The 20473-nt window shown below is 33.8% G+C and overlaps 1 protein-coding gene across 4 annotated transcripts in view; it reads right to left on the reverse strand.

Annotated features, from left to right (window-relative positions):
• Positions 1-20473, reverse strand: part of LOC149078978 (cell adhesion molecule Dscam1-like) — a 297831-nt gene that overhangs the window by 98924 nt on the left and 178434 nt on the right. For all 4 annotated transcript variants that reach the window (XR_016193869.1, XM_089241221.1, XM_089241220.1 and 1 more), the window contains exon 14: positions 697-828. Coding sequence is in view for 3 of the 4 variants with exons in the window: in XM_089241221.1 (XP_089097347.1) it covers positions 697-828 (132 nt within the window). In the remaining variant the exon portion in view is untranslated. The remainder of the gene's footprint in view (positions 1-696; positions 829-20473) is intronic.

A 20473-nucleotide genomic window follows, 5' to 3' on the forward strand; every position in this document is an offset into this window, starting at 1 on the left:
GCAATGAACCAAAATCTACGGTAACGAAAGCAAACATAAAGCTGGAAGTAGTCCGTAAAACAGATAGGATCCTAAAATGCAGGAAACCTGAGTCCAAATACTTAAGAATGTTTTACGCAATCTGTGACTCGAATTTCCTACGTGCCCGGAAAATGAGGGTATTCCCTGCATACTGGACTTCCTCTGTTTCCCGGCATGCTAGCTAATGCTCGGAAAACGGAGCATGTCTTACAAATTATTAAAGCTACATGTTCTCTGAATTTGTATTTCGTGTTTTCATTAATTTTTAAAAATTATATTCCATCTTTTCATTAACGTTAATAAAATTGTATTTCTCGTATTTTTTTCCCAATTTTCAATCAAAAAAATTAATTCTGACTAAGAAAATTGTCATATGTCCTCAAGTTATTTTCTGTCCTCAAGTTGATTCGGTAAAAACCCGATAGATTTCCCATCACACTTTCGGGCATACGCGGTAAAAGAATAAAGAAATTTGGAATTTTTTTCACGAACTGCATCAGCAAAAATCTCCTGGTTCATAAATTAAATAGAAAAGAAAATTGGATTATTTAGTGTATAATTTTCTCTTCTTTTTCCACTTTTTATATACATATATATTTTTGTTTTCACATGATATAAGCCGAATGAGATTGATATTGAAAAGAGTTTCTTTTGAGAAATCATAATTTTTTATACCTTTGCTTTTGTTGTATACGACGACATACCCGGTTATCGGACTGTTGCCGCTGGAAGGAACTGCCCATGAAAATGTCACTTGCCGACTCGTGACCTGCAACAGCTGAAGGCTGTCAGGACTCTCTGGAGCAGCTGCAAAAAATTTTTATAACAGAAAAACCATTAGTTCCATAACCATTACTTTCCATCTATTTAAATGAATTTACAAGTTATGAAAATATACAGGGTGTAACTGAACTGATGGTGAGAACTGTAAAGGCGATAAAACGCGCCAAAGTTTACAATATTCACTATAAAAGGGCGAGCCGCGAGAGGTCGCCTGCGTGGTGAAAAAGGAGGGTACAGTAAAAAGGAATAATGAATAACAAAGGATCTTTATTACCGAAACATTTTGCTACGAAAGCTCAAATGAGTGATCACCAGCTACTACTACTACTACTACTACTACTGAAGCACACATGCACCACTCGTCCATATTCCTCTGCGGAACTTCTTACGAATTGGCACATGTTGAAACGTGTGTGTATGTGTAGCGAACCTGACGTTAAGTTTGTGTCTTTGTAATGCTTGCTTTGCGTGATGCTTCCATCTGCCACCAGTTTTTCTAAGTATGAGTGAAGTGTAATGATTTGATAAGTTTATTGTTGTAGGCCTGTTGCTCTCTGTGGCGAGACATTTTAACGGAGAGATCGGCTGAAGATCACACCAACGATCACCAGCCGCAATACAGGTGCCACATAGGTGTGTATAGTGAAAGTTGTTTGTTTTGGCGAGTCCTTTCGCCTCTTACAGTTCTGATCATCAGTTTAGTTTACGTTGCTTCTAGAGACAGAGCCTGGGTGTCTCTTGGTTTCTCCAGTTTATATACACTCTGTATAACCATAAATTACATTAAATAGCAATTGCAGCGGTGATGAATAAATTATAGTAATCGCCGCTGTGCTGTCGTGTGGCCATAGTGCTGAACTCTTATCGTGAGGATCCAGGTTCGAACCCCGTTGACGCACATTGGTGCTTGGCTGAAGTTGGTTTTCTGCGGTTTTCCAACTTCAAGACGTGAATTTGGTGCCGGTCCTCATTTAAAAAAAGTTCTCCGCAGACAAAAGGCAGGCTTGCAGCGCGGACGGACATAACATGAAAATTAAAGCATTTACCCTCTTTAGTTCAATATAATGGAACACAGCTAACAGGAAAAGCACGGAATAAGCACAATTCTGACAACATAAATGCGTTTGTGTCACACATATACTCAACACACATTTCGGCATGCACCAATTCGTTAGAAATTGTGGAATGTGTACGAGATGCGTGAATTGAAGTAGTAGTAGTTTATTTCATCAATGTTCACTAGAAAAATGTTCTTGTGCACTGACTGCTGCCGATTCGAAAGAAATTTCATGAAGCAGTTACACATAATTACACAGTAAAACCCCGATTTTACGGACAGTGGCAGTACAAATAAAATCGTACATAACAGATTAGTCAGCTCATTCATGGGATTATAATTGAATCGTTAAAAAAAAATTTCAATTATTTTTTGGTAGCAAAGAAAGGGGTTCCACTGTATTCATTTATGTTTCGACGGTTCTCAAATTGTGATTCTGAGATTTCTTTATTTATTTATTTTTGTTTTCGCGTTGTCCGCAAATTATTTCTCACATTTCTGCTGGTCCACGAAATTCTCCATTTATTATGACCGGTCGGCAGCTGTAAAAAAGAATGAAGAACACTGTACCAGAGATTACGCAACTTACTGGACAACCAAAATACCAATTCGGGAAGTTTCCTTATAGACGGTGAAGAAATAAATAAGAATGGAATATTTTTGCGGTACTTTGACAATTCTGGGTTGTCGGGCCATATTGTAAAAACTCACTTCCTATTACGTTCCTATACTCGCAACCGCAGAGGTTATTGCTTAAAGCATTCTGCAGCAAACTTCTGGTTACGGATTTCCGTCACAGTTGGGAGAAACATGGGGAACTAAGTTTTCTGGAAAATAATCATACAGCCCAAAAGTTTTATGCACATCGTCTAGTGCTAGCAAAAAAATGTTCTAGACCCCACTTGAAATATACATTTTGTTTGAAAATCTTTCAGATTTTTTCATAAATTTTATCATTTACAGCTGAGATTAGTATGCATGGAATGATGTATAAGAAGTGCAGTCGCTATTTATTTAATGCCACTTTTATTTTTTCATTACTTCAGTTTTACTCTATTTACCGACGGTACTTTGAAGTACTAGGTAAATTAATTCGTCATACTAATTTATTCAAGAAAATTATTTTGTATTTTTATACATTAATGAAAACTAAAATGATCAACAGGAATTTAATTTCATGGTAATTATTTCATTTTTTTCTAATATCGCAGATATATGGGTAAAAGATGACAGAAGCCCGTATTTTGAAGGAAAAAAAAATTCTGATTCTCAATTCGGAATTTTTAAAAGTTTAATATTTAAAAATATATATAGCGTGTCCGAAAAAAACGGTATTTATAAAATATAATATTTGGAGAGGGCGGAGTGATGTATAAAATAGTGAAGTAATGCGGAATATGGAAATTCAAAATAAAGAAAGCTAACGCAAATTGATCTTAAACAAGATTTAACTCCTCAAGCCAGTTCAGAAATTTAAATACCGAAGTCCTATTTGTGGCATAAAAAAACAATTTTGTGCAGCTCCACTGAAAATAATTTACATCTTTTTCAATTTTTATTACGAAATTAAAAAAACAGTTATGTTATAGGGTATGTTTAAGTTATGTTATAGTTGAGGTATGTGATTTCTCCACTGAACCTAGGCTGTCAAGAAAATTGCAAAAGTTATTACAGAAACAACTTGAAAAAAAAAATTATACCAAGTTAGCCCTCAGGAAACGTCGTGACACGGCGAGACTTTTGGAATCTATTATGAGTTGTAAACGGGATTTGTGTGGGTAAGTGAGAGCCCGACCTATGTCCCAATCCTTGCTCAACAGCCAAAGACCCTACCTTCAACTGCAGAACTAAGCGGAATTTGGTCATATAAAAACAGACTTTGCCGAATTGCAAAAACTGACCAAAACCGGTTTGCCAGAGGATACCACGGGTGGTTTCCGGTAGACATAAGCCCTAGAGTCTAATAAAATTTCCCATTATTTATTAATTCGCTGTCAATCAACCGCTTTTACAAGGGCACACCAGTATCCGTTGGTAAGGGAGTATTCTAGGTCCTGGTGTCGCTGGGAATGTTTTTCTAATAGGGTTGTTGATAAATGGAATAGCTTTCCCGGGGGTAGTAAATTCTAACACAATTGACACGTTTAAAAAGAAATACGATAAACATGTTGGGGTAAATCGAGAAGCTATCGATACTTAGAATAAGACAACCATAAATACATTTTATGGGCATCGTATAATATTTCATCATGTATATATATTGTTTATAGTTTTTGCAATTGCATTTTTAATTGGGTTGCTGTATTTTAGTAATATATGATATCCATATTTGTTATGGACATCTTTTTCTCAGCCGCCTCGTTGGGCATTTTGTCTGTTGCGACCTTGTATTTGTATTTGTAAAATGTTTACTCTGTGCAATAACGTTTTAATGTGATTATACAAATAACAAAAATAAATTATCTATCTATCTATTTTGTAGGCATATTCCTATACTACTCCGAAGGGAAGGGACAAAAAGCATCGCCTTTCTTCTTTTGTAATCAAATACTGAATAAAGGATGACTCCTCCCACTGGCAGATGATCTGACAGGTTGGAGGGGAAGGTGTTGGAAAACATGTTCGCGACAATGAGTTAAATAAACAAAATTTTCTCTGTAGCAGACGTGATGATTGTCACAATCGAGTGACACTCCCCGTAGATCAATCAGTGTTTCCTAATCTTTTATATATTGTTCAATGATCCTCTTAGTCAATGTATCCCGTACTGCTCTTGGTAAAGAATATATGCAAGAGCAAATATATGTAAAATGTAGATATAGATAAGAAATAATGTTAATATAATTTGTAATACAAGATTTTTCTGAAATTCTGCTGTAAATATGTGGTGTGTTTTGGTGGGGATATGCATTGGACGTGTCTCCAAAGTAATATAATCATACATAGTGCATATAAATTGGCATATATGATTTTACGGTGTTAACTAATATCAGCATATCATGTTATTGAGAATTTATATTGCAATAATAAACTGTGTTGATTTGTGGCAGTATTTTTCGCCAGCAAATGAAAAGAAAATATAGCTGCATGTATAGCTGAAAGCTAAATATAGTTAAAAATAAATACTGAAAAGTAATTTTGACACAGAAAAAGTAAAGTTGTACAATACCGTATGCATAAACTTATGAGGAAAATATTCATGTAAAATAGAAAGATTTTTATGATCACCAACGTTTCCAGATTTTGGCGTATGAATGTTTTACATATGCTTTATGTAAAAGCAAGAATGTAAACCCCAGGGGCACAAAATTTCTGTTCTCGAAATGTTAATGGGGCTTCCTGGGGTAAGTAAAAATTTTTTTTTGGCCGGGGTTAAGTATCTCATAATCGAGTCTGACATCAACAGGCTCACATACACCGTCCATTCCTTTAGGAAAGAGCGCAAACCATCGCGAGATGGTCTTTCTAGGCGGTCAGCGGTCATGTCTGTCTGTAGTAATGATTAATGCTTCACGGACCCCTTGCAGCGTCAGAAGGTTCATTTTTACACCACCCTCCTATAAAATGCAAATTGCATTGGTTCTATTTTTAATAATACTCATTCAAACAAAATCGAATAAATTACAATTTCACAGCACAAAATGCATCATTCATTGTAATGAATATAAGTAATGTAAATAAAAATGATCACGCGGTCCCTTACGAAGTACTCACGGAACTCCAGGGGGTCCTCAGACCACAGGTTGAGAATCAGTACTGTAGATTATTACGGGATACATTGCTGTAGTTTATAAATGTTTCACTTTTAAACATATCTGAAGGCAGATAATACCCGGTATTCCCTATTAAACAACTATTACTCGCTCAGACTTGGCAACACATATCAGTACATACTATTTCTACAAAATACTTCTCCAGACTGAATCTAATACAACATCCTTCATCAAAAATTTATTCGAAAGCATTTTTTCTTTTATATAAATATACAGTCTGCTAAAAGCTTAAGTGTGCTGATTCTATCCATTCAGCTTGACGTCAAAATAGACCGCATTAGAGGATCCAAATAAGAAAAGAAGCGAACATTTCGATTGCCTGTATTCCACTTAGGAGTGAAGCAAGAAAAAGCATTACAGTAAGACCGATGAAACAAATTTCTTGAGAGAACAGAAATAGAAAGCGAATTCCGGCTTGGTTGACCACACGTTCAGCATTTTCTAGGAAATGCCATTTCGTAAATTGCTGTTAGTTTTATCTCTCAATGGTGAGTAGGCCGAAAAATGCTTTCAATGCTCAGAAAAATAACCCTTCAATTAAGTTTTTAACATTTCAGTTACTACTTTTCGATAATACACGAAACACCCTGGTTTCCGATACAGCTCCAATCGTAATATGTTAGAAATAAATATGGGAATCTTTAATGGTGTTTCTGAATTCGAAAGAAATGTAGTCGAATCCAGTTTCAACGAATACCGTTATAGCAAAAATCTCGTTGTAACGAAAACTTTTATAATCGTTAAATAAATATACATAGAAACAATATATTGTAAATTCCGATATTACGAAATAAAAAATTCGTTACAATGAATTCCAAAAACAATTTCTGAAAATTCACGAAAGAGTAAATAACGTTCCAAAAATGGTCCCATAAAATCGTTTTTAGAAAATTAACTTATCAGGAACGAAAGGCTGTTCTTCTATGGCTTGTGGGGGTGTATTTTAACCAATCCTGTGCGGGAAAATAATGTATAATCTGTGGTAAGCTGGTGGCTCCGCTCTAGGAATGTTTCATATTTGTTCTGTTTCAAAATGAGTGGCCGGAAGGAAACAGTTTTCAATTAAAGAAGAACTAATGATCATTTCAATGCTGGAGTAAATAAAACCAATGTGACATTAAAATACGCCATATTTTCATCTACTATATCCACATTTTTTAATAATCGGACTAAGTTTGAATTGCATTCAAACAGCAGTTATATGATCCCATAGGAAAAAAGACTAGACTATTTATACTTTTCAAGATGTGGATGTAGCTGTCTTCACAGGATATTTGTTCAAGACATTTCCGAAAAACTTGCATGGTTTTAGGACATTCATTCCCGAAATGTGCCAATTACTAGCCCACTCTTATGAAAAAAAAGACTAGAATTTGCTTGGACTTTTAGATGCGAAATCTTTCAGGCATTTGTTTCAAGCATTGCACACGTTTAAGCACGCGTATACTTTAGGCGTTAGAAGAATTTTCTGGTTTCCTCGGCTGCCATAGTACTTGTAAAAAAAAATACAGATTATTTTTCTCAAATATGACAACTATGTTGAGTAAAACTTATCCAAAAAAATCCAATGCCTAATTGATGTGAGTTGCTTTGGGTAATCTTTGAAATTCAACTAAATTCTTTTTATTATCTAGAACGTAGATAAGCGATTTTTTTCCATAGAATCAAATTCCACTATCAAGAAATTTTTAAACGAATGTTAAAATTCGTAAAAATCGTTGTACCGAAGTGATTTCTTCAGTCACTTGGAGTCCGTTATAATGGGATTCGGCTTTAGAAATATGTGTGGAAGAGTATTCACCAAGAACATTCATTAATTTCTTTCTTATCCGGAATGAAATTGACAAAAAAAATACAGATAAGCTGATTTACACGTAGCCAATATTCACGATTTAAATGAGGGATTTTTCTCCTATCGCGAACCCCCTTCAGATTACTGTTAATTAACTATTTCACTAATTGCCGTAGAAAGTAGCTAGGAAAAATTGCTAATTAATGAACCAGAATGAATCAGATCTCTCTTTTTTTATGTCTGACTGATTGTAAAATCCAAGATAATGTGTTCGAGAAACGCAAATGAATCATTACAAATACGAGTGAAATTAGTTAATTTTTCAATCTTCAGGTTCTTGACAGTGTAGTCTGTTCCTGCACTAATGAAGACTGCAAAAAGGATACAAGATTCGTAAGAAGATCGCAAATAGTAACTTCATCATCATCCACATACTCGGCCAAAGTACCATAGGATATTTAGAGGTGTCGTATGTTCGATCCGGAATCGTCTTTGTCAGAAAATTTCCTGGTGCCAAGGTACAACAGAAATGGCAACAGCATGATCACAAAAAAATTACTACAGATGTGATTCCCACACCAAGGGGACGGCGCACTCTCGGTGAGTAAAAGAAGAAAAAAAATCGAACGCTGCCGTTAGTAATCAGCAATAAATTGTAGGTCCAGGTCTAATTAGCCCTTGTGTGCAGAAAATCACAGAGGTAAAACAAAAAAACTCATCAGCTTGATGTAGTTTGATCACCTGCTGCATTATCCACTGCATGTTTTAGAATATTCTTAGTGTGAAAAATTCGTGATCATTATGTTGTGAAAATTAAAAAAAAAAATGAAATTCTTTCTCCCAATATTTGCTACTCATTCGAATAGGGGTTTACATTTATACCGGTATTTTAACATACACTTCTTGATAAGAATATTTGAGACTGAACTACATTTAGCTTGATCGCCAGAAGCCATATCAAATCTGTGTGCTTAATTACAAGTACGCTGTATCATCAAGACCAGTTCTTTTTAACTTTCCAGGGCTCGAGGACGAATAAAATGTCTGAACCACGTTGGTCAGCACTCTGTTGGGTCTGATTTCTTATTTGAACAAATATGAATATCATAAATATCTGTGGTGTGTAGTGGTATAATTTTCATTTACTTATAATTAACTTTTTAAGAATTTCCCAGGATCACCTGTCCTATTATCATAACACTTCACTCATAGTTAGAAAAACTGGTGGCAGATGGTAGCACTACACATAACAAGCATTACAGAGAAACAAAAAACTTCACGTCAGGTTTCACTACCCGTACACTCACATTCCCGCATGTGCCGATTCGTTGGGGGTTCCACGGGGGGGGGGTTGCATGTGTGGTGTAGCAGTAGTAGGTAGGGCCTCCAAAAAATGGCTCGGGGATCCATGATGTTCTTAAGTCATCAGCCACCTCGTTGGGCAATTTGCCTGTTGTGGCGTTGTATTTGTAACAGCAATTTACACGTATTTACAAGCCATCTGTGTGGACCACCTATGCCCCCCTCCCGAATCGTAGGTTGAGAAACGCTGCTCTATGGTGACTATAAGGACTAGACAGACACTCTTCCGCAAATTGCTTTTGGGATAAGAAATATTGCATGCGCACGAGTGGCGCAGTGATAAGCTGCTTGCCAACCATCATGTACGTGACCGTCAGATCCGCGGGTTTGAACCCAGGGAAGGACAATGATAAGTTCCTTCCATCTCGGATCTTTGCTGATAGATTGCACCCCAGTATATCCGTCTGAAACTCCCCCGAGTAAGACGAGACGGAGACATAAACTGAGAGATTCTCCACCAAACTTAATCGATAGTAAATTGCTGTATGGCGTTGTGAGCGATATTGGTGGAGGGGGGGGGGCGGTTTAGGTATTCATTTCCCCCAGAAACATATAAAAACTAAAAAAAATAGTGGCGGAATGTAATTATTAAAAATGATAACAGTATGATAGTCATCGCTAACCACTACCTTTTTAGATATCTCACTTTTTTCTTTCGTCTTCCCTTTCTCGTGGTGTTCCTGATCATGAGTTACGCCACTTCAAGATTCTGGGGTTGCGGAATTTTTATATTCTTTCTTGGCCTCTATTGGCGTTAAAAATATTGATCACATGAGTGACCCATAATAATTTCAAAGTTTTTTTTAATATGTTTGTGCACATTTGAATCAGTAGCATCATTGTTAATTTTTTTTTTAACTTTTTGAAGAAGTCAATTAGTGATCCTTAGCTTAGCCAATATCTGGTGGGATTTTTCCGCAGTGTCAATCGTACTAAAACCACCATTACTTTTCACTTCAGCTTTCGAATTATCCAAAAAAATCACTAAACAGGTAATTTCAGCAATGGATTTAATTAAAAGTGCTGGAGGAGAATTCTAAAATGCGAGATATTTCAACATTCCAAATAACAACGTCCAAATATATAAAGGTTCCCTTTTATAAGTGACTTATGTGATATAAATGCTTTCACCATGGGCAAAATTGGATGAAAAATATTGGTATATATATTTTTTTTATTTGTGATTCACTAAAAATTGCAGTAAGAGAGAGAAGTTTCTGGTTTTACAAATACTAGATATCCTTTTGGTTACACTTTTGTATATTGATTTATGGGGAGAAACATTGAAATTTATTCAACACTCTCGGTTTTATAAGAAGAAATAAAACAGTTCCTGGGGTTGTGCGCAAAGATTTATGAGACAAGATGCGTAAAAAAATATAAAATTCTTAAAAACAATACCAGAAGAAGAATAAAACATAGCGCATAGTGCGAAATAAATCTGGTTTTTAAAATGTTAAAAAAAAACCATCATTTTTAAGGAATGAAAATAAAACAAAACTCAAGGAGATCCGGAGTCCAATGTCTAATGAGCATTCATAATATGTGGAATAACGGAAGGGCTTCGTTGTAGTCATTAGCAAAATGGTGATGGTGCATCTGCTTCTCCTCGCGTTCCCTCGCCTTCCTTCGCTAATGAAGATGTAACGACAAACTGTAATAAATATCCTCCTCGTTTTCAGAAGTTTTGTAAGTCTTCGAAACAAAGATATTGGACGTTCGGGGCAGAGGGAGGAGGGAAATGGAAGGCGATTAAACAGCGATTAAGAAAAACGTCTTCTCCGTTTCGCGATTGCGACGCTAAGATGGGAAAAGGGGGGAAAAAAACCGGAAATTATCGGAGTGTATACGAGAGATTAGGAATAATTTGAGCGTTTAAGTGTCGGATCTTATCTACGCAATTCTCTGAGATTGCCGCGCGATTTTCATCTCCAATGAATACACTTGGTTTAATCCTTTGACGTTTGAATGTTCTCTGACCGGATGCAATAACATCTCGCCTTCGAACGTGCTCGTTTTATTATAAGGATAAAGTACTTATTGGTAGTTAAAGAATGCGGGGAATGTGGATTCAAAACCGATAAAGTGAGGCAATCAGCTACGAAACGACATTGAATATTTACCGTATCTATCAATCAGAAAATATTTATGGAATTCGCTGTGATTAAATTGAATCGATAAACCGTTGTTTATGGAGCATTTTGAGAAGTATTCCCCTGTGAAATGGTGAAAATATTTTATTCCCAGGTGAAAATGCTTTGTATTTATCACCTATGTAATGAATCCGAACATTTTGGAAATTACATGCTATAACCATCATTGGTTACGGTCGTTAGAATTAATTTATATCAGTTCGGTATGCTTTGGGCAATTTGATTTAATAATGTTTTAGATCGAGTTTTCGCCGTTCCTTTCGAAATGCATAAAGGTGCACAAAAGAGAAGTTTTAGAATATCACGCGATTTTTATTTTCAGAACAAACATTCGCACTTAATTATAGTAGCCATTCAAACGCAACTCTGCTCCAAAGTGTTCAAAAGTTCGCCCTTATATTCTAACAAGCAATCTGATGTCACGCGCACCTTATATGTATGTCCAGCCTTTTCAAATTCCTGTATTTCGCAACAGTACTTTTGGTAAGGAATCTCACTCTGTAAATTTTTGCCCTTTGGGAAATCTTGAAATAAAATCCATTTCCAGGGAAAGATTTTCAACGTGACGATTCCCTTTAACATGCCAGAAGTTTTTAATACTGATGCATATCATTGCCACTTCTCACGGAGAATTTGTTGAGAAACCTGTTTCATGGGCATAAATGGGTGTGTATTTTAATTTTTTATTCTAAAGAGAACGTCACCATTTCAATGTTAGTGAAATGAGTTTCAGTAAAATCAAATGATAGTAAGAAGTACACATAATTCACATTCTAAAATGTTTTTGGTTCAAGGACATTTTCTATACTGCGATATCCTATGAATACGTATTTTAGCAAATTATAAAGATTTTCAAGTTTTATTACCAATACTAATCTAAACCGCACATACAACTTTTCTTAATTCCTCTGAGCAACATGTAACGACTTCGTACATGTCTTAAAGTGTTTTCTGTGTATCAACCCCCCCCCCTCCTCCCCCAACGCTGTGTTTCTCATCCTACGTTCGGCGGTCTAGAGTTTGTCCGCAAGGGGGAGGCACGTATTCTTCTGGCAGATATGGAAATTTAATTGTAAATAGAATTATATGAGTTGAAAATTATTCAACTCTGTGTCAGGAATATTGGTAATATAGTATCTACATTGGCTCAAACAAAAAATTAGACTTAAATACAGTGTTAGTTAGGGGTCATTCGAACTTTTCAGACATTTTATTTATTTTCGGGTTCATAAAGATTGAGAGACGCTGCTCTAATGTATACTAAGTGCCTGTGTATATAGTCATGGTGCTACTATTACTACTGAACCATTCATACACTTCATACACATTTCTCTACGGAATTTCTAACGAATTGATACATGCCGGAATGTGTGCTCTGGGTGTATGTTTGGCCATAACGTATTTATGTTGTCAGAATTGTGCTTATTAATTGATGGTGCTGCAATTTAAGTTCCATATTTTAAAGCAAAGAGGGTAAATGCTTGACTTTTCAGGCATGCGAGTATTGTGTTGCAGGTCTGCCTGCTCTCTGCGGAGATATATTTTAAATGGGACTTTCACGCTAGTGAAAGTGCCGTCACTTATCTTCTAAATTAAAAATGGAACAGACGTTTCGCTGTCATTTGAGATTGCAATTTTTTTGTGCTATGAATGTACGTGCTGCGTGCGGAAAGACGTGCTTTTTTTTCTTCTTTTTAAAACGGAAGCCTGTTTGTATTCCCTCTAGCCCCCACAAACTCCCACATACCAGCCAGTTTGAATAATAAAAACGCCGTTTTCAAAAGATGCACGAGGTTGAAAACAACATGAAAGACGTAAGAACAATTTGATTGTTTTTCTGGTTTCCAAAGAAATATATACTTTTGAAGACAGAGATGTGCTATTCTTCTCTTTCAGCATATTTCGGAGCAATCTGTCACCAAACTAAAAAAAAATAATAATAGCATATTCATCAACGCAAGGAAAGTGAATAGCAGCTCCATTGTATTCTGAGTAGCCATTTAAGACACAAAAGAAATATATATAGGTATATATATGTACGCATATTCATCGCAATTGGTTGGATTTTTTTTCCCCCTCTCTACTCTCATTCAACTCGCGTTGCATTAAATGTGCTTTAAATTTGGAAGCGTTAATGGCTTCTTTTGTTGAATTTAATGAACAGAGAACGAAAGACGACATTTAAAAATTCAAGACATATCACGAAATACTTCTATTTTTCTTTAATTATTTATTTTTCTTTGTTTCATTTTAATTAGTTTTTTTTCCCTCGCCTTTTCATTCGCGAACTCGAGATAAACGGCCGTACGTTTATGCGAAAGAAGTAAAGAGTCTTTGCGTGTCATTATTACTCTTAGTTTTCTTTATTTTTATTTCTTCCATCTTTCATGAAATCTGTTTTAATATTCTAAGATCGTTTAATGTCTTTTGAAATTAATTCTATGCAGAAGTCTTTAGAAAATAAGGGTAGGTAGAGAAAAAATTATTATATCTTTTTTTCCTCATGCATTTCTTTTGGCCTCACACTTAACCTCGCCAATTTATTTCTTCATATGTAAGTGAATAAAGTTCTAACATCAAAATGATGTGCACGAAATGGAAGAACTTGAATACGGCATTAATCTCATTTGTTCTAGAATATCTTTGTGTGAATTATAGAATGCAAACGCTGCTGGTGAATCATAGGAAAGAAAATGAGCCAATTTAACTAATGGAGACACTTTGATCAGAATGAGTGGTGTCAGTGTTTACAAATGCTTTGTGGCTGAAATGAACTCGACATTGCATGCATGCTTTATAGTGATTAATTTTTAACTTTTTTTTAATTTGGACTGTATTGAATATATGTCTCATTTAGTTTTTTGCAATTTGCAAAATAAAATGAATAGTAAACAACCGTGAGTAATGTTTTAATGATGACAAAAAATTATGAACAACCAGTGATGGAAATATCGATGTGCTGCTAATTCCCTATTGTTCTCAGTTCTATGAATACATGGCCACCTTTGTTATTAATAGAATAATCTACGACTTAGTCAATAAATTGTATAGGAAGTTAAAAGTTTTGCATACGTTAAATATTGCAACTCATTTAGTAGATGCTTGTTTTTCCTAATAATTCTCGTTTCTTCATCACCTTTACTTACCAACTTGTATCTATTGGAAAATTGTGTGGTATAGACCCCGTGTGTGGAATGCTGATGAACTTGTCCCATTTTTTGTACAAAACATGTCTGGGGCCACCGTTTGACTTTTTCCACGGAACATTGTAGAGCATAATGTTGTAATGAGACAGTTCAAAACAATTGTCTAAATTATTTGTATTTCAAAAAAAAAAGTCCATGTAACAATAGTTTTTATCTGTCACTCATCCACGCAATAATTTCAATGTCATTAGTTTACAAAAATGCAGAGATTAATTGTTCATTATTATTATTATTATTATTATTATTTTTTTTTTTTTTTTTTTTTTTTTTTGAAACCGCTGAATAACAATATTTATTGCATATTTATTCCTAACGAAATAAGTTTTAATATTTAGTGCCACAATGCAAGATCAAATTGCTTATTTGCCGTCAAGTCATCCAATACCAGTATTTGTAAATATACTGTGCTGTAAACAGATTTTATAAATTTTATAGAGCTAAACTTTATATGAGCTTCCTCGACATTTATTTATTTTATTTTTTTTGTGATTGCATTGTACATATATTTTTTCTTATCTTTGTGTGCAGACATTGTATTTTGTGTAAATTTTGTTACTTACTTTGTAATGTGTATTCCGTCACTTTATCTGTATTCTGTGTATCTTGTTACTTATTCATATTCTGGGCTACTTATTTTTACTCTTTAATGAGGAAATATCTCATACGTAGAATGAATGGAACGAAGCCCTAATAAGCAAAACGATTCGCTGTGATTTTGCGGTTTAAAGATTTATTTTTTTGTCAATACAAAAAAAAAATAATAATAATCTTGATACTATGTAGCTAATGATCTTAACATCCTTGTAAATATATAATTCAAAATACAATGGAATTCAATGTAGTGCATCGCCATAAAATACAATGACGATTTTATTGACGTTGTGTAATATTTCATCGTGTACAGAACATTTTCTTCATTAATCTTATTACCACCTAGGTATACTACAGATGATGCAGAATCATGTAGAATAGTCATCTATGAATTTTTCTGTGTATGGAAATTTTTTTCGAGTTCATAATAAAGAAAAAAAAAGGATATTACATAAACATTTTGAAATTGCGTTTTGAGGTGCGTTTTTAATTTTTTCCATATAGTTTTTATACTTGAAGAATATTTTATTTTTTTTTTAAATTTATTTTTAACAATTTCTTCATATTTTTTCTTCATAACTATTTTTTAACTACATCTGCTTTCCTTTCGTCCTCGAAATGTGTTTTTTCTTTGGAAAATATTTTAAGATTAACATTTTCTGTTTGTACAACAGAAAAAGGTAATACTTAAAATTAATTAAAATTCGTACAATCACAGTGTTTACTAAATTTTTTTTTTATCTTTAGTTGCGAGAAAAACATGTTATTAGAATACGGTTACATATCTCAACAAATTATGTTTTAAATCGATTGTGGAATATTTTACCCTCTATCTACTTTCGGTCCTGTAAATTATCAGTTTTGATAAGTTTGTTTTGTAAACAACTGTTTGAAAAAAACGGTATTTCTTGTATTTTATTGTCTTTAAATAAAATTAAAATGAACAACTGAATAATTTACACATAATGAACATTTTTATTATTATAGTATTTAAAATTGTATTTATATTTATTATCATTTTCTTTTCTTATTACACTTTCCACAATCTGGTTAATAAAACTGAAAATTTTAATGGTAAATTAATAAAAACAAATTGCGTTCATATCCACGCATATCATCAGCTCCGGATCAAAAAATTATATTATCGTGGAAAAGACACATTACATGATTTTCTGATCGGTTTTATTCCACTTCAGAGAGTGTTCAAAATTTTCAAACTACGTCGATTGATTCTACGTACTTTGCAGAAAAAAAAAAAAAAAAAAAAACACGCATATAAATAAAAATTGAAACTTTACAAATTTAGAAGAACTTAGCTTTCGGGAAAATTACAAAAGTACAATAACTTTTCAATGTGATTAAAAAATTCGATTATTTTATGAAGCTTACGATAAATCGCTCAAAATAAATTCCATCCTATGCTTAATATTTTGAGGCAACTCCCATAGATATAATTAACCACTCGCAAACAATCTTGCATGTTATCCACTAGTTTTTTTTACAATAGTTTTTATTGATGCTGGCAAAAGTTGTGTCTTTCGACTGATTAAAAGGTCATTTTTGTGGTTTGGAGGAAACGATTGAAAAGATTTTTTCATGGCACCCCCATAAATTCTGGATAGTTGTCAAATGTGGAATCGAGGAAGCGATTAATTTATTTTTTTCTCCAACCAAGCAGTGGCCGATTTCGAAGTGTGAGAGGATGTGCAGTTTGCAGTCTTGTTGGAAGATGAAATCCTCATCCAATAAATCTCCAGTCGATGGTATCATATACTTTCTCCTATACATTAGAATTTCCTCAGGAATATTTATGTGGGGGCGTGTTTGGTTTAATAAAAGTATCACACACTGTATTTATTCTAGAATTTTACGATATCCATCGGAGAATTGACGATCAAAATACAAATCATCCCTGGGCCCTCAAAGCTCATACAACCTCATACCATAAGGAAGTAGTAAATTTCGTTGACCGCTTCGTTCACTGGTTAGTGAAAGTTTAATGATTGAGACGCGGATTCTTTGATCAGCGTGGGTCACGCAAAATGTCAATTCTTCACTGTAAAGTACCTTATTCCAGTCCTGGTCACCCCATAACAACCTTTGTTTATATCATCTTACTCTACAATTATTTCTTTGTTTTTAAGGAGCGGCTTTCTCTTTGGCACAGATATTTATATCCATAATGACCGAGTCGTCTCAGTGTAGATGAGTGTAGCTGAGGATAACGCATTGACACCAAACCCTTTCCACTTTTTGATGTATGAACCTGACGCTGCGGAAGTGGTTTTGTCTCAAGATTTTTCTTTTGAGTCTGTCCTGTCTCACACTAGTTTTTAACTTATGACCAGTATTTGTGCTTTTTCTCTGAAAATTATTATTTGAATGATTCCTTAAAAGTTTACTCACACTTGTTTGAGAGCACTTTGCTTTCTGGGAGATCATTTTCCTTACTTACCGAAGATGGCCAGGCTCTCTCACTTGCGCAAATTAAGCACATTAACCCGGAGGGCGTGGAAGTGTCTGAAAAATTTTATTCATTCTCTCAATTTGAAAATAGCAAAAATATAGTCGGTGATTATCTGCTGAGTAGTTCCTTTGCGGAAATCCATTACCAGAGATTTTAAACCTTGAGATAAATATTTCTTTCGCCAAGTATTCAACACTCAACTGAATAAAACCCATTCGAAATCTTGTCTTTATATGCCTAATGGTTTCGCGATAGCGTGGTTTATACAAATTTTGGCATTAACATATATTAACATCACATTTGGTATTAACATTTGGCATATGAAATCAGAACCTCCTGCATTATTATAATATGTTTAACCATCTCTTCTGGTTACACAATGCAACATGATTTTTGTTCTTGCTGAGCACACCACATTTCCCAATGGTTTACGACAAATAAGGACTGAATAAAGCAATTTTTCGTTTCAAACTTTAGTTTCGCGGTGAGGGATCGATATTTAAGAATTGATCACTAAACAATGGCTGATTGGGTAGCTGGAATATTGAAAACAAAAAAAAAAAACTTTTCGCATTGATAACAATTTTAAAAACTGTAATTAACTTTTAGAACATAAGTCACGTATCTAGACATTCAACAGAAAATAAAATTTGAGATTAAAAAAAGAGAAATTTAAAAATTAATTGGACTTTTTATTCTCCATCTCTTTGTACCTATATACACTACTATTTTATTATTATTATTTTTTTTGCTCCTAAAAGTATTTGCTATCATATTTTCGAATGTGTTCACCCTTTTATCCAAGCACCCTCATGCTCCAAGTCGAGAATTTTTTGATGTAGCTGCTTCTTTGGGAAAGCATCCATGCTTTCTTTGAATTGTTAGAGATGAGCGTTGAGGATTCGATGTGTCATATGCACTGTAATTATAGGAAAGAATGCGGAATACAAAGAATTTCCCAAAAGTGTCAAATGCCTATAAAGAAGCTTGCTGTATATCTATCCGCATACTTAACGAGGTCTTAGGTAACCGCTGAATCAGAAAAAAAAAAAAAAAACTTGAGCTTGTGGAAAACATAAAAATCTGTATAAGAATAGAATATCCAATTTTGCGCCAAATTCAAGATCGCATTCTCTACACTAATTTCGAAAAATTCAAAGAGAGCTTGGGTGCTTACCCAAAGGGGCACCTTCACCAAAGAATTTCAAACTTGGAGCATCTATATAAGGGCGGACACATTCGAAAATATGATAACAATTTTTTATCGAGCGTAAAAAGGAAATATATAGTGTACACGGGAACAAAGAGAGATGACAAAAAAGTCCAATTAGCATTGAAATTTAATTTTTTGAACATGATTTTATTTTTTGTTGAATGTCTAGAAACGTGACTTAGAGTCTAAAAACTATTTATCCAGTTTTTAAAATTATTATCCGTGAGAAAATTATTTATTTTGTCATTTTTAATATTCCAGTCACCCTATCAGCCAATGGTAAATGTCCAATTAAAAAATATCGATCCCCTCATCACAAAAACAAAGTTTGAGGGAAATAATAATCATCTCTATTATTATTCGGGCTAAGTAAAGCAGAAATTACAGCTTCTACCCCGGAATTAAAAAAAAATGTTTTTTTTTCTGTTACATAGTATAGTGTCATAAGTTTTTGAATTCCTAAAATATATATATATATTAAAAAAAAAACAAAAAAAAACACAACAACAACAAGAAACCTGTAATTATTTGCAAATCTGAACATGTAATAAATGTCATATATATATATATGCCCCCAGGACCTTCATTTCAACTTTTTCCGGGGGGGGGGGTGGGCAAAGCACATGTACACAATGTACAGTATATATATATATACCATTTTTAGTGTATTTTCAAAAGCCGGGGGGGGGCAACGGCCCCATTACCCCCCCCCCCCAACTGACGGGCCTGTATACGGCGTTTACAATAAAATTGAAGTTATATATATATATATATATAAATATAACTTCTTTATAACTTCATATTTCATTGTAAACGACTCGTATCTCTTTCACTCATTTCCTTTACTTATTCCTCCTGTGTTAAAGAAAAGAAAACGGTCACTTTTTTTGCGTTATTCTAATTTTTTTAATCGAATTTTTCTAGTATTATGCGTTACGGTATTGATCATATGATATACAGTAAGTAGTGAACGATATGTTTCTTTTTTGTTCTTTGACTAGCAGATCAAGATAGCTGTCTTCTATTTTTATGTTTTATGGAATGATAGCTGAAATTAAGTTTAGAAAAACTATAAATATCGTTTGGGATTTATGATGCTGATTCTTTTTTTTAATATATATATATATTTTTTTTTTATGTGAAGTGGTTTTATAGCCGGATTAGGATCCGAGCATTCTTTGGAAAAGAAATTATCCCAGAAAGAAAACAGATGATAAAAATAATGAATTCTAAGAGAGATATAAAGAAAGATGTGGAGACCCAAAATAAATTGATGATGAATGTTTTTCCAATATAAATAAGCCACAAAAATATTTGTTATTTCTTATTTATTTCGATGCATTTTCTTGTTTATATCTTAACGTTCTACATACTCTTTCTTGCCTTTTATGTTCTTTTATATTTTTTTAATCTTAAAAGAGGTGTAGTTTGAGAAGCAATGGCTTAAATTAAATATATACTTGACACAAATCTTATTAACGATCTCTTTCCGATGGAATTATTCACATTTTTAATCATATTTTCTTCAGATATCATATCCAATAAAACACTCAAGCATTTTTTCTTGCTGTTTATAATTATTATTTTTATGATGGTAACGTTCATTAGCCTTTCCTCGACCAATCTTCAATTAATCAAGAATAAAATCAGTTGGCATTTATGACTGTCTGTTCCTACTTAGAAAATCGAAATTAAAAAAAAAATATTAATAAAAATAAATAAATAAATACAAATACAACGCCACAACAGGCAAAATGCCCAACGAGGTGGCTGAGAAAAAGATGCCCATAAAAATATGGATGTCATATATTTCAAAAATAAATAAATACAAATCTCATATTGACATGCAAATTTCAGATACGGCGTGTCTTAATGGCTTCGTGGCATTACATTTCTGCTAATTTTGGTAGCGATTGAGAAGCACGTTATGTTACATAGTAAAAAAAGCGGGTGCGGATTATTTTTTGAATATCATAATGAAATTATAACTATAGTCAACGCTCGCTAGACGACCCTAATCGTTCAATAGAAAACGAACGTTATATCAGGTAGTCG

The sequence above is a fragment of the Pholcus phalangioides genome, unplaced genomic scaffold, assembly GCF_987345545.1.
Source record: "Pholcus phalangioides strain wild (caught in Gottingen) unplaced genomic scaffold, Ppha-v1.0 ptg000013l_1, whole genome shotgun sequence".
NCBI classification, from domain to species: Eukaryota; Metazoa; Arthropoda; class Arachnida; order Araneae; family Pholcidae; genus Pholcus; species Pholcus phalangioides.